At 40.5% G+C, this 14,964-nt stretch overlaps 1 protein-coding gene across 1 annotated transcript in view; it reads right to left on the bottom strand.

Moving 5' to 3' along the window:
- Positions 1-3,845: 3,845 nt before the first annotated feature.
- The window catches only part of mbip (MAP3K12 binding inhibitory protein 1), a 42,129-nt gene continuing 31,010 nt past the window's right edge, over positions 3,846-14,964 (bottom strand). The window contains exons 7-9 of the mRNA XM_072488969.1: positions 11,333-11,430; positions 8,859-8,900; positions 3,846-4,487 (exon numbers count right to left, since the gene is read on the bottom strand). Of these exons, the coding sequence (XP_072345070.1) occupies positions 4,377-4,487; positions 8,859-8,900; positions 11,333-11,430 (251 nt within the window). The 3' untranslated portion in view covers positions 3,846-4,376. The remainder of the gene's footprint in view (positions 4,488-8,858; positions 8,901-11,332; positions 11,431-14,964) is intronic.

Raw genomic sequence — 14,964 nt, 5'->3', positions numbered from 1 at the left:
TGTTGGTGGTCATCGACACCTTCACAAAATGGGTGGAAGCCTTTCCATCCAGAACAAACACTGCCAAACGACAGCTAAAATCCTCACTCAGCACATCTTTACAAGATGGGGGACTCCCACGCAGCACAGAGTCCGACCAAGGTTCCCATTTTACAGGACGAGTGATGAAAAACGTCCTTACAATTTTCGGCATCAAACAAAAGTTCCATATTGCATACCACCCCCAATCAAGCGGCATAATAGAAAGGATGAACAGAACGTTAAAAGCGACCCTCAGAAAAATGGTGCAACAACACAACTGCACCTGGGACACACTTCTCCCATTTTCATTAATGTTCATTCGAAACACAGTATCCACATCCACAGGATACACTCCCCCACACCCTCATGACCGGATGCCCCATGAAAGGGACAGAATATTGGGACTGGGTTTGGCCAGCCCCGCAGTCACCACCCTCATGCATGAGAAAGCAGTACAACAGGTTACTGAAAATGTGAAAGCAGCCCAGCTTGCAGCAGCCGTTAGGCTTGGGACCCGCAAGAAGCTTCGATAAAACAGTACACGCCACCGAGTTTGTAGTAGGGCAGCAAGTTATGCTATCCCTATACAACCCCAGTTCATTCCTTTCCCCCAAATTTGCCGGACCGTACTCCATCTCTGATAAAGTCAGCCCCTCTGTGTATAAGATCACCTATCCGAATGGCAAGTCTGCGTGGTTCCACATCAACCAGCTTAAGGCTTCTGGCTCGCAGAACAACCATTCACACCACATCTCGCTTGCAGCAGCAGATGAGCACGCCCCGCCCACAAATGACCTTTTCCTACCCTCCCCCAACCTGTACAGCCCATCCTCAGATACGACTACGACTATTCACAATCTGCATCACGATTTGAATAGAATTATAGAATTTACAGTGCATAAGGAGGGCATTTGGCCCATCGAGTCTGCACCGGCCCTTGGGAAGAGCACCCTACTTAAGCCCATGCCTCCACCCTATCCCAGTAACCCCATCAACCTTTTTGGACACTAAGGGCAATTTATCATGGCCAATCCACCTAACCTGCATACCTTTGGACTATGGGAGGAAACCGGAGTATCCGGAGGAAACCCACGCACACATGGGGAGAACGTACAGACTCCGCACGGACAGTGACCGAAGTTGGGAATTGAACCTGGGCCTCTGGAGCTGTGAAGCAACTATGCTAACCACTGTGCTACCATGCAATACATTACACTTGGACCCTTCAGATGGGAAAGTAAGCTGCAGGGACCTGACTATCCTTGTGCATGAATCACAAAAAGTTATCAAGTACGTACAGCAATAAATTAAGCAAGCAAACAATGGGCAATAACATCTGAGCTCCCTAGTGCCAGATTAAGGGGGTAACCCAGAGGTGTGCTATGGAATCCCTCTTGGATCTACACAGGTAAGCATTTGCATGGCAATTGCCCAGGAGTGCAAACCTCCTCTGGCCAATTGACCTGCGCTGTGAACTATCCAAAAACGTGTGAAATCAAAAACTTGGGATGGTTCCTATAGTTACACAAATAATTACACAGTTAAAGTCAGAAGAATTAAAAGCTCTCCTAACCTAAGGGTAAATATTGTAAAGACTCATACCGACATTCTCCCACAGGATTAACAAAGACAGTGGGTGCGATTCTGCAGGGCCATTAGACCTAGGCCCAAATCCCGTAATGGCCACAAACTCTCACAAGAAGCCAAAAACAGGATTTGAGCCCACGGGACTTCCCATCGTGATGCCCTCCCCAATGACGCATGGCCAGGAAGAGAGAGAACCTGATTTGCAACAAATTCAATCAATTTCAATATCACTAGCAAGGTTATAGTCGATTCTTTTGACTTCACTAAATCTTCCTGCCCAAAAGCGTGGTGTCACACGGGCGCGATTCACTACTGATTCTTGAAAGTGGGAACCAGCCGTGATGACCACGCCGGAGGTGTCTGTGGGCCCCAAGGTTGAGGGCCGAAGCTGGGCAGTGCCCCGTGGTTGATGTATATTTTTAGCGCAGGTTAGGGCGCCCTTTAAAGATGGCACCCTGATCGTTGTGGAGCCGGGCTTGCCGGCTCTATGAGGCCGCCCCCACCCGCCAGAGCGACGGCACTAACCACATCCACCAATTTCTTTCTGACAAAGTGTCAGAAGATCTGGACAGAAAACCTGGCCATGTTTCTGGTGAGAAACATGCTGGTGTTCAGTCAGAATTTCACTCTTGCCATTTTTTCAGAAAATCCTGCCCAGTGTTATCACAAATGATTCTATGAAAAGGACTTCTAGACAGCTATTGTGACCCACGCTTCATCTTCGCATGCAGGAATACCAAATCAAACACATCAAGACCGTTCAACTTTATCCTTATGCATAAAGTTTTCCCTTAGGCCAATCTCTGCAGAGTCCGTATATGTCTTGTCCTTTGTTTTATGTGTATGTGTGTTGAGATTGTACGAAGGGGTAAATTGTTACATGTATGTTAACCGTTTTTTTAAAAAGGTTCGCTTTATAATAAATTAGTTTGAGTTTATTGTAAGAAGTCTGGTTGATATCTCTTTATTCTGGGTTCAGCAGCAGCGAGCGTAACCAATTGGACTTACAACCATATGACCCTAAAACATTGCGAGTGCCCACTTTTACTTTATCATTCAAAAAAAAAAAAATCTCTCCTGCATGCCCCACTCTGTGATTGTGTTTATTAGACCTAGTGAGGGAGGCAACCTCAGTGAATGCTGAGAATCTTCTTTCCAGGATGTTGCTGCATACAGGGAGTTACTATGTTACTAGTATACTATGTTAGCACATCCTTTGAGCTGAAAGAAATAGTTCTATGAAGCCTCACCTATTAAGGAAGTCCAGAAACTCAAGTTTCAAGCTTCTAAAAAAAAAGGTAGTCAGGTAGCCACTTGAAAACATGATTGCAGATATAATAATTTGTTTGACTAAATTTTTTATTTTGTGGCCACGTTAAAGACACATAATTTTGCTAAGATTTCCAGCTACATAGTTTTCAAATGTATTATATTCAATACATGTCCATGCTGGCCCGCTCGCCCACCCACGCTGGCTAGATATTCAGGTATATAACTCTTTAAAAAAAATAAAAAAATTTAGAGTACCCAATAATTTTTTTTTTTCCAATTAAGGGGCAATTTAGCGTGGCCAATCCACCTAACCTGCACATCTTTGGGTTGGGGGGGGGAGGGTGTGAGACCTATGCAGACACGGGGAGAATGTGCAAACTCCACACAGTGACCAGGGCTGGGATCGAACCGGGACCGCAGCGCCTTAGGCAGCAGTGCTAATGACTGCACCACTGTGCCATCCATAGGTATAACTTAATTTGATAAATATACCTATTTATCAAAATACAACCATGTTGATCTGGCACCTGAACCTTACCTTGCTTAAATTGATAATGGCAGGTCATTCTCTCCCTGTCCTTGTTGGTGGTTATAAAAGGATCAGCCTAAGGTTGGCACCAATGTCCTTCCTTGGCAGAAACATTAATACCTGGTCAGTGCAAGTTTTCCAACACCCCACTGCCATCACTACACTCTGGCTAGCTCCCAACATGCACTCATTCTAACAAGATAACTTTCTGTGATCTCAGACATTGCGACAGGGACAGGAGAGGAGGTTACCAGCACCTGCTCTGCTGCACTTCTGTCAGTAAAGTGGGAACAAGGATTTGCTTCAGTATATGTAGACGTTCACAATTTCTTATTTAGGCTGCCCGTATCAAGTATTTCTCAATAGTGGCATTTTATACCTTCAGAAGTTGGTGTGGTAAAAGAGGATTTACAAAGCAAATTAAAAAATCAGTGTGAACAGTATCAAAACTTTTATTGCACCGATGTTGCACATAAGAATTAACACATAATAGTTACATGAACAGTGAACACCTAAAATGTGGTTTACTCAAGACGTCCATTTGGTCAGCATTTGATGTTTTTAAACATTAAAGTGACCTAGTGGCAAATGCCAATATTTTGTACAAAATGTATTTAATACAGATGCTATCACAGTACAGATTTCTCTGTGATACAAAGGTTTACGAAGAGTGCACTTGATCTGACAACTGCTGGATAGCAATGGTTGCTTTATTTAAAAATAAACCATTTCCTATTTATCTGACCATTAGTATTAGGAAACAACTGTATTTTAGCTAAACTGACAGATTCAATCCAGATTGCATATTTCAGGAAGTAGTATCTGAATGCCTGGTTCAGAAGCATTAAAGAATGTGTTACTGACACCACACCAGCAAGGTTTCGTTTTTTGAAAAATGTAAGAAAAATTTCATTGACTAATTTGGCTGGTTAGAAATTCAAGCTACGATGCTCAGTAAAAATTGACCTTATACTGCCATCTTGTCAGCTTCCATTGGCAGAGTCTGGTCATTTGCTTTCTGCAGCAGCACTGCCTTCAATGCACTAATCTTGTCATCAATTTCTATCAGACTGTAGCCCTGAAACACAAATAATTTGAAGTATTTAAATTTGTAATACACTAGAATAAGTAACTTGTTATGCTTGCATTTAGGAGCAGCATGATGCAGCACAAACATTTCAATGGAAAAAAACAGCAGCTATGTTTAAAGCAGACTTTTTACATAATTTGAACTCCCAAGTATATGTTTTGGCATCTAAGTACCAAACCTAACTTGATAACAGCAATATGAGAGCATTTATGCAGTAAATCACTTAGCTTATTTTAATTGGATAGCCCAGATTCATTGAATCCCTTCAGTGCAGGAGGCGGCCATTCTGCCCATCGTGTCTGCACTGACCCTCTAAAGGAGCCCCCTACCTAGGCCCTCTCCCATGCCCTAGCCCCTTAACACAGTAACCACACCTAACCTTTTGGACACTAAGGGGCAATTTATCATGGCCAATCCACCTAAACTGACACCTCTGGGCTGTGGGAGGAAACCCACGCAGACACAAAGCGAAGGTGCAAACTCCACAGTCACCCAAGGCTGGCATTGAACCTGGGTAAAACTTTACCTTTTGTCACTTACTGCTCTTCTGAAAATTATAACAAGCTATATGCACTTAATTCAACAAGCAAGGTTAGTATTGATCAGTGTGGTGTCTAGGGGATTTTCACAGTAACTCCATTGCAGTGTTAATGTACGCCGACTTGTCACACGAATAAAGATTATTATTATAGTGGTGACACTACACCATGTTAAAAAAGCATTCCCACTGACACTTCAAGTGATCGGTAAAAAAGGGCACATTTTGGGGACATATTACAAAAGGGAGAGAAGGGAACAGAGAAAATTTGCCACACCTTGCAGAAGGTCCTGGATGATCCAGTGCTGACAAACAGACTCAAATATAGTCTTGGTATAGATTGAGAAAATCAGATGGGCAAACGTAGCCTCGATGAGGAGTTTATGAAATGTTTTCGAAATGGTTTCTTAGAACAGCACGGTATGGGGAAAACTAGAGCTCAGGCTATACTAGGCCTGGTATTGTGTAACGAGATAGGATTAATTCATGACCTCACACTGAAGGCGCCCCAAGTAGCAACGGTCATAATATCATTGAATTGTATATCCAGTTTGAGGGACAGAAGAGTGACTAGTCTTTAGCACTTAAACTTAAATAAGGGCAATTATGAGGGCATGGAAGCCGAGCTGATTAAAGTGAACTGCAAAATTAGGTTAAGAGATAGGTCAATAGAGATGTAGTGGCAGATATTTAAAGCCATATTTCACAATATAAAGAAGAGATACATTCCCAGGGGAGGACCCATCAACTGTTGTTAATTTAGAAAGTTAAAAATGGACCCCAATTCATTTTTTTCCAATTAAGGGGCAATTTAGCGTGGCCAGTCCACCTACCCTGCACATCTTTGGGTTGTGAGGGCGAAACCCACACAAACACGGGGAGAATGTACAAACTCCACACGGACAGTGACCAGAGCCGGGATCGAACCTGGGACCTCGGACGCCGTGAGGCAGCAGTGCTAACCACTGCGCCACCGTGCTGCCCTAGATAGTATCAATCTTAAAGAAAAAGCATATAATTGCACAATGAGGGCAGGTCAGAAGATTGGACAGAATATAAAACCAGCAAAGAACGACTAAAAGATTAATAAGGAGGCAAAAATTAGAGTACAAGGGAAAGCGAGCTAGAAATATAAAAAGATAGTAAGAGTTTTGATACAAATTTTTTTTAAAGTTAACAAACTGAACATTGGTCTTATAGGAAGAGTGTCTGGGAAATTAATAATGGAAAATAAGGAGATGGCAGATGAATTGAACAATTATTTTGCATCGGTCTTCACTAGAAAAGGATAAAAGTAACATCCCTGAAAATGCTGTAAACCAGGAAATGGAAGGGAGAGAAGAACTTAAGAAAATTACAAGCACCAGAGAAGTGGTACTGAGAAAATTGACTGACAGGTCCCTGGGTTTCAATGGGCTTCATCCTAGGATCGTAAAAAAGTGGCTAGTGAGACTACTGGTGCTGCGGTTTCAATTTTCCAAAATTCACTATATTCGGGGAAGGTTCCATTTGATTGGAAAATAGCAAATGCAACTCCTTTACTCGACAAAGCAGGAAACTACAGGCCATTTAGTTTAAGATCTCTCTTAGGGAGGTTATATCAAGATACTTAGATAAATTCAAGGTAATTAGGAAGAGTCAACATAGTTTTGAGAGAGGAAAATCATGTTTGACCAATTTATTGGAGTTCATTGAAGGAGTTGCAAGTTCTGTGGATAAATTGGAACTGGTGGATGTCCAGAACACATTTGGTAAGGCGCCACATCAAAGATTATTACAGAAAATGAAAGCTCATGGTGCAGTGGGTAACATATTGGAATGGGTGGAAGATTGGCTAGCTAACAGGAAACAGAATAGGCATAAATGGGTCATTTTCTGGTTGGCAAGATGTAATAAGTAGTGTGCCATGGTAAATCAGTGGTGGGGCCTCAATTAAATGACTTGAATAAAGGGACTGAAAATGTGGTTGCTAAATTTGCTGATGACTCAAAAATAGATCGGAAAGTATGCTGTGAAGACACAAAGAGGCTACAAATGGATATAGATAGGCTAAGTAAGCGGACAAAGATCTGGCATTGGTGCACAAAGTGGGAAAATGAAAAGTTGTCCATTTTGGCAGGAAGAATAAAAGGCAAGCAAATTATCTAAATCGTGAGAGATTACAGAGCTCTGCGATGCGGAGGGATTCGGATGTCCTAGTGCAGGCTAGTATGCAGGTACAGCAAGTTATTAGGAAAGCTAATAGAATGTTTCTGTTTATTGCAAGGGGAATTGAATACAAAAGTAGAGACGTTATGCTTATGTTACACAGGGCGTTGGTGAGACATCTGGGAGTACAGTATTAGTCCCCTTACTTAAGGAGGGATGAACTGTTGGCAGAAATCCTGAGGTGGTTTACTAGGCTAATACAGGAATGGGTGAGTTGTCTTATGAGGAAAGGTTGGACAGGCTAGGCTTGTATCCACTGGCGTTTAGAAGAGTAAGGAGGCGACTTGATTGAAACCAAGATCCTGAGGGGTTTTGACATGGTGGATAAGGAAAGGATGTTTCCTCTTGTGGGAGAATCTAGAACTAGGGGAGTCACTGTTTAAAAATAAGAGGTCGGCCATTTTGTTCTCAGAGGGTTGAGAGTCTTCGGAACTCACTTCCTCAAAAGACAGTGGAAGCAGGGCCTTTCAATATCTTTAAGGCAGAAATAGATTGATTTTCAATAATCAAAGGGGGAAAGGTTAGGCAGGAATGTGGAGTTGGGGATACAATCAGATCAGCCATGATTTTATTGAATGGCGGATAAAATTTGAGGGGCTCAAGAGCCTACTCCTGCTGCTAATTCCTATGTTTGTAATACAGTGGTGAAGTGGATAATGCTGTCATTCAGTCAATTCCTTTTCTAGTTCTCCAGTAATCAAATGAGATGATGTGGGAGAAGGCGGGGGGGGGTTTAAAGAAAAGGATTAAACAAGTTTAAAAGACAGGGGTAAGAAAGGATTCATTTCACTTTTATAGTCACTGAGGTTTGCAGTATCTGCTCTACATTCACTGTAGGGAACCATACTTTCAGTTTGCTGACATTTATGAAATTGAGGAATGCAGAGGTCCAAGTGTGCATATACAAAACGTAGCACCAAACTGTTCAACTGCTTCACTGTGAATTGTAATTGTTGAAAAGAGGGAAGAAAACAGTTAGCAGTTTTTAATCATTAGATTGTAATTGGCGGGCACCACGGTGGCACAATGGTTAGCACTGCTGCCTACACGCTGAGGACCAGGGTTCGATCCCGGCCCCGAGTCATTGTTTGTGTGGAGTTTGCATATTCTCCCAGTGTCTCGTGGGTTTCACCCCACAACCCAAAAGATGTGCAGGTTCGGTGGATTGGCCACGCTAAATTGCCCCTTAATTGGAAGAAAATAATTGGGTACTCTAAAATAGATTGTAATTGACTTTTTATTTTAAACCTTAAAAGCATTTTTCTCACATGATTGTGTACAAGCCACCTATAGTGCAAGGCACAGATATCACCTACACAAATACCTAACGACACCATGCAAGAATGAGATCTCTTGCTGATCCATTGGATTTCTAAGTTTTCTATATTTTGCAGACTGGGGCTCAAGGTAAACTCGCACTGGTATATCCTGTCAAAACCCCCCACCCCAGATTTGTATCCCCGTTTGCTTGTTCAGAAATCAAAGAGAAAGGGGTTGGAGAGAATAGAAACTGACAGAAATCCCCTTGCCACCTTAACCTGGTCGTACTGCAGATATAATTAGATAACCAAGTATATCTTTATAAAATATGGAAGAAGCAAAAAGTAAAATACCTGCATTGTTTCCTGAACTTTACGCCTTTTGCTTGGAAAACTCTGAAGAGAAGAAGAGAAAGTTTTTTTGCTTTAAGTTCTATTTCACATAAGACACAATTTTAGTTTGTGACAATCTAGGATCAACGATCAAGAAGTTTCAAAATCTGAAGCATAGTAGTTAAAACACTATAGCAGCTAAAATTCTTAACTCCATTAAAAGAAGTGAAATGATATGAAATCACAGAATTGTTATGGTGCAGAAGAGGCCATTTGGCCCATCAATTCTGCACCGGCTCTCCAAACGAACATCAGGACTTAAATTTTCAATTCTAAAAAAACCCTCACAACTTGCCAGTAAAATTAATATGGATGATACTTTCCATCCCCATCATACAATAAAGAGGGTTTCACAATTCCAAAGATCCCGACCAAAATTATATTTGTGTAAAATCAATATAATTAAATGTCTTTCATGGAGTGCATACTCGTAGCATGATATTTAAAGTACATGCAGGGTGGAAAGCTAACTAATTAATGGAATATCTGAACCAGTCAAAAATCTCATCATTCACTAGCTGATCAGGGAAAAAGTATTCAGTAAACATCACTAAACTAATCTAAGTTATCATTTTACTTTTCAAGTTACCGTTTGGAAATCAGGAAGCAGAATAAAACTGACCAAATTGCCTGTTTAATTTTATGCTGGTCTTGGAGTGGCTATGTTGTTTCTTTACAAATTTAATAGAGGGCTGGGCGGCACGGTGGTGCAGTGGTTAGCACTGCTGCCTCACAACGCTGAGGACCCGGGTTCGATCCCAGCCCCAAGTCACTGTCCATGTGGAGTTTGCACATTCTCATTTCGTCAGCATGGGTGTCACTCCCACAATCCAAAGATGTACAAAGTAGGTGAATTAGCCACGCTAAATTGCCCCTTAATTGGAAAAAAATAATTGGGTACTCTAAATTTTTTTTAAAAATTTAATATAGGGCAAAGAGGACATGGAATTTCTGAAATATGTACAAACGAACTTTTGTGATCAATATGTCTCCAGCTCAACGAGGCAGGAAGCAGTGCTGAATCTAGTTCTCGGAATAAAATAGAATATGTTTCAATGGCAGAGCATTTGTGGAACAGTGGTCAAAATATTATCAGCTTTATAATAATAATTTATAAGGACAAAGAAAAATCAAGCATAAAGATATTTAATTTGACAAGGACTAACTTTGAGTTGAAAAATAAAGTGCTTTTCACATTCATCTATATTTTACTTGCTTTAATTTTGGACTGGCAGAATAAATGCAAATAAAAATTAATAGAAATATAGGGTTTTTTGGATTGGCAAGCTGTAACTGGTGGAGTGCCACAGGTTCAGTGCTGGAGCCTCAACTATTTACAATTTATATCAATGACTTGGAGTGACCAAATGTATATTTGCTAAATTTGTCAGTGACACCAAGTTAGTTAGAGAAGTAAGTTGTCAAGGGATACAAATAGATTGTGAGTGGGTAAAATTTGGCAGATGGACTAGCAAGTAGGAAAATGTAAACTTGTCAGCCTTGGCAGAAAGATTAGGAAAGCAGTATGTTATTTACATGAAGAAACATTACAGAACTCGGTGGTACAAATAAATCTGGGTGGCCTGGTACATGAATACCAAAAGTTATTATGCAGGTATAGCAAGTGATTCAGAAGGCAATATACACCAACATTCCATTTGTAAAGGGAATGAAAAATAAATGTTTGGACGTTTTACTGCAATGCAGCGCCTTGGTAAAAGCACATCTATTGTACTCTGTACAGTTTTGTTCTCATTATTTGAAAAAAGGAAAAAATTGCATTAGAAGCAGTTCAGAGAAGGTGCACTTGGTTCGTCCTTGGGACAAAGGGCTTATCCTATGAAGAAAGATTGAACAGATTGGGCCTCGACTGGAACGAGGAGATACAGTTGAAAAGTAAGATGGAGATGAGGAGACATCAGAGGATTGTTGGTCTGTGGAACTCTCTTCCCCAGAGAGCAATGGAGGCTGTCGTTGAATGTATTCAAGGCTAGATAGATTTGGGGGCCTGACAGGAAGGTGGAATTGAGATCTCAGCTATAACAGCTATTATCTTATCAAACGGCAGAGCAGGTTCAAAGGGCTGAATGGCCTACTCCTGCACTTAAGTTCCTATATATAGTGACAAAACAGAAAAGGGAGAGGTTAGGTTTTCTTCCCTTTTATTAGGATATAGGGCACCATGGCAGAAATACTGGTGGAAGCCAAATCCATAGGAACATTTGAAAGGGAAGTTTTGTCATTTTTAGAAGAATTTGTATTTTCTTTAAAAAGAGAACTGGGAATGACCAGGGACACGGGAATTAAGTGGATATCTCTTTCAGAGAGCCCGCACAAGTGTCATGGACCCCATGTCTTTCACTGCTGCAAAATTCTATAAGCTTACAATCCGATTTAACAAAAGGTATCTTAGGTAATGAGGTTAATAAACCTACCACATGTTGAAAATATTCTGGAGAAAGGCCTTCCAAGTGAAGAATTCTATCCTCTAGCCTCTTAATCCTTTGATAAATGGCAACTGGAACTGGACCACCTATAAATAATGTATGCAAAAAAATGATTTTCCATGTTTGATAGGTACTTAACAAATACTAAAAATGTTTCATACAATCTTTCAAGCTTGGACCAATGATGATAGTAAGGAATATTTCATAGTGACTGGAGAGGGGCTAAATCTAGTTGCCTTGCTCCATGTTGGAATAAACGGCAGAAGTAGGAACAGGCAGAAGAGTGTATTAGAAAGCAGGATATCAAGGCTAATAATCTCTTGATTATTGCCCAAGCAATGTGCAAATTGTCGTAGGAGCAAACAGGTCAGGAAAAATAGACATGGCTAAAGGGCTGGTGTGGGAAACAGGGATTTTCCATGTGTTAGGATCCTGGATGGCAATCCAAACCACCGGATGAGGAACACTGACTAATAGGTATATTTTGTGATGAAAACAAATTTTAATTTAACAGAATTAACCACATTAGCAAAAAAGAAATAGCTTTACAGCAAAGTTACAACAGTTTTTAAGTAAAAGGAAAAACTTTAACTTTTTCCCTACACCTGTCAATTAAGAAAACCAATATAGTTAAAATTCCAGTTATAAATAAAATACCAGTTATAAATGAAGTTAAAAATCAGATTTATTTGCTTTTTTCTGTGCAGAGCCCTTGGAGAGAACCTTTCAGGAGCAAACTGAAAGGCATTTATTAGCAGACTAAAATCCTATGGAAAACTGAAACTACAGACTGACCTGGATCCCCCTTTTTAATTAAATCATCTGTACCCAAAGCAGAAGATATTCTTTGGTTTCCTTCCACCAGATGTCCCATGATCTGGTTAGCCAGGACCAAATACAATATCTCTCATAAATTATCTACACCCCAGGGACCTCCAAACCAAAACAATATTCGAATAGCCACCTATCTGTAAACAGGTAAATGCTTCTCAAATCTTTTAGCAGAACACTTCCCTTGCAAAAATCAAGGGTTACCTCACTATGACAACCCCTTAATCACAGATTTAGCAGATATACTGGCTGTTTACATCTTAAAATCCTTTTTTTCCAATAACATTACTGTAATAAACATAAAATATAGCAAGTTCCTACATTCATCACATGGTACACTGGCACCATTTCTGGGACAGGGAAGTGCTGCACAAATGGGATAGACTCCTATTCTAGCATAAGGGGTAAATAGGGAGGTAGCAGGGCCTTAAACTAGAAAGATGGGGGAAGGGATAGACAAGAAACATAAGAAGTCCAAATGGGAACCAAACATGGCAGGAGAGCATAGGAAGGAATAACGTAAGGAGATTGATGGCAAGAAAATATTATAGAACAGGAGTCTAAAAAGATGATTGAACATAAAGCAAAAGAAAACTCCATTAAAAAAAAGTTAAAATGTTTGTACAGCAATGTATAGTGTCTATAATAAAACAGGAGAGCTAGAGACTGATAGGTTGGGTGGACCCAGTCATAGTAGGGATTACTGAGATACTATTATAGAAAAATTAGGGCTGGGGATTAAATATTTCAGGGTATATCATATTTAGAAAAGATAGAGTGGGAAAAAGGAGAGCTGGACTAGCTGTATTATTCTGGATAATATAATGGCCAAAAAATAAAGGGATGCAACGTGGAGGACAAAATACACAGACAAAAATGGAGACAAATGAGGGAACGGAGTAACAAACATATAATAAAATCATGGGGGATTTCAACTATCCTGATCTAAATTGGACAGAAGGGATCAGTAAGGAGGAAAAGGGAATGGAGTTCCTACAATGTGTACAGAGGACTCCTTTACTTTTTTCTTCTTCCACAGAATGTGAGTATTGCTGGCAAGGCCAGCAATTCTTGCTCATCCCGAATTGCCCTCCTAACCCAATATATAAAAAGCCCAACAGTGGAAGATTCTCCGTTAGATCTAGTAATGGGGAATAAACCAAAACAGATAAGAGACAAGTAGGGAAACATCTAAAAAATAGTTAGTCGAGAAAAGATTTTCCCTTTTGAAATTTACGCTGACTTTTCATTGGTGTATTTTTTGTTTCTAGGTGTCTTTATCATTTTTCCTATGACCAGTGCTAAGCTGACTGGTCTATCATTCCCTGGGCATGTTCTGTTCTCCTTCTTAAACATAGGAATGACATTAAGTATCTGCTAGTCCTCTGCCACTACATCTTTTTCCAATCAATTATTAAATGTGTGTAGTTATTCACAGTTCCAGAAGTGAGATGTGGTGTCCCACAAGTATTAGTGCTGGCAGCACTGCTGTTCATAACTTACAACAGAAATTTTGATTTTGGAATCAAAAAGACAATTTATACATTTGCAGACACCAAATTGGGTGGGTGCTAATCAATATGAGGAAGACTGCAATGAGTTACAGGAGAACATTAATAAACATGAAAAATGGAGAAATAATTGGCAAATGAATTTCAATGCAGATAAGTCATGAAAAGAATTGATGGAGTTATAGAATCCCTACAGTGCATAAGGTGGCCATTTTGCCCATCGAGTCTGCACCGACCCTCTGAAAGAGCACCCCACCTGGGATCAAACCACTGCCCTATCCCTGTAAACCCACCTAGGGGCAATTTATCACTGCCAATCCACCTAACTCTCACATCTTTGGACTGTGGGAGGAAACCGGAGCACCCGGAGGAAACCCACGCAGACAATGGGAGGATATACAAACTCCATGCAGACAGTCACCCAAGACTGGAATTGAACCTGGGTCCCTGGCGCTGTGAGGCAGCAGTGCTAACCACTGTGCCACCGTGCCCCCACAGTGTATCCACCCTCACACAGAGGGTGGATACAGAGTGAATATTTCCTCTTGTAGGGAAGAGCATAACTGGAGGTCATTCATGTAACATAGTCATCAAGGAACCTAATATTGATTTCAGAATAAGCTTTTCATCCAAAGAGTGGTGAAAATGTGGAACCCGCTACCATAGGGTGTGGTTGAAGCAAAGAGTGTGGAGATATTTAAAGGGAAGCTAAACTGGCAGTTTAAGGAGAAGGGAATGTAAAGTTATTGCGTTAGGTTTAAATGAGTAAAGACAGAAGAAGGCTCAAGTGGAGGATAAGTACTGGCATTGACTAGTTGGGTTGAAAGGGCTGTTTCCGTGCCATATGTCTATCCTGTGCAATCCTATGAAGATTGCATATCTTTCACATGCAGAATTGTTACTACAAATACTTCAAGTGTGCTAAATAGATTTAGGTATAAAAAAGAAATGTACTGATATAAGTTGTGTTATTCAATATTTTACAGAAGGATTAGAAAAGTTGTTGAGGAGATTTTTTTCTCCTCAAACAGAGGGTGGTGGAAGTCTGGAACTCACTGCCTGAACGGATGGTAAAGGAAGAAACAATTATCACTTTTTTTTAAAAATTGGATACGCATTTGAAGTATTATAACCTACAAGGCCATGAACCAACAGCTGGATTAAACTGGATAGCTGTTTTAAAGCTAGTATATTTTCTATCTTTCTGTCATAGTAAAAACACAGTGCTATATTACTATATTAAACCTATAGACGATCGATTCTGTTTACGAACCACAA

This window comes from Scyliorhinus torazame, chromosome 2 (assembly GCF_047496885.1).
Source record: "Scyliorhinus torazame isolate Kashiwa2021f chromosome 2, sScyTor2.1, whole genome shotgun sequence".
In the NCBI taxonomy this organism is placed as follows: Eukaryota; Metazoa; Chordata; class Chondrichthyes; order Carcharhiniformes; family Scyliorhinidae; genus Scyliorhinus; species Scyliorhinus torazame.
This window is presented reverse-complemented; position numbering and strand designations above follow the sequence as displayed.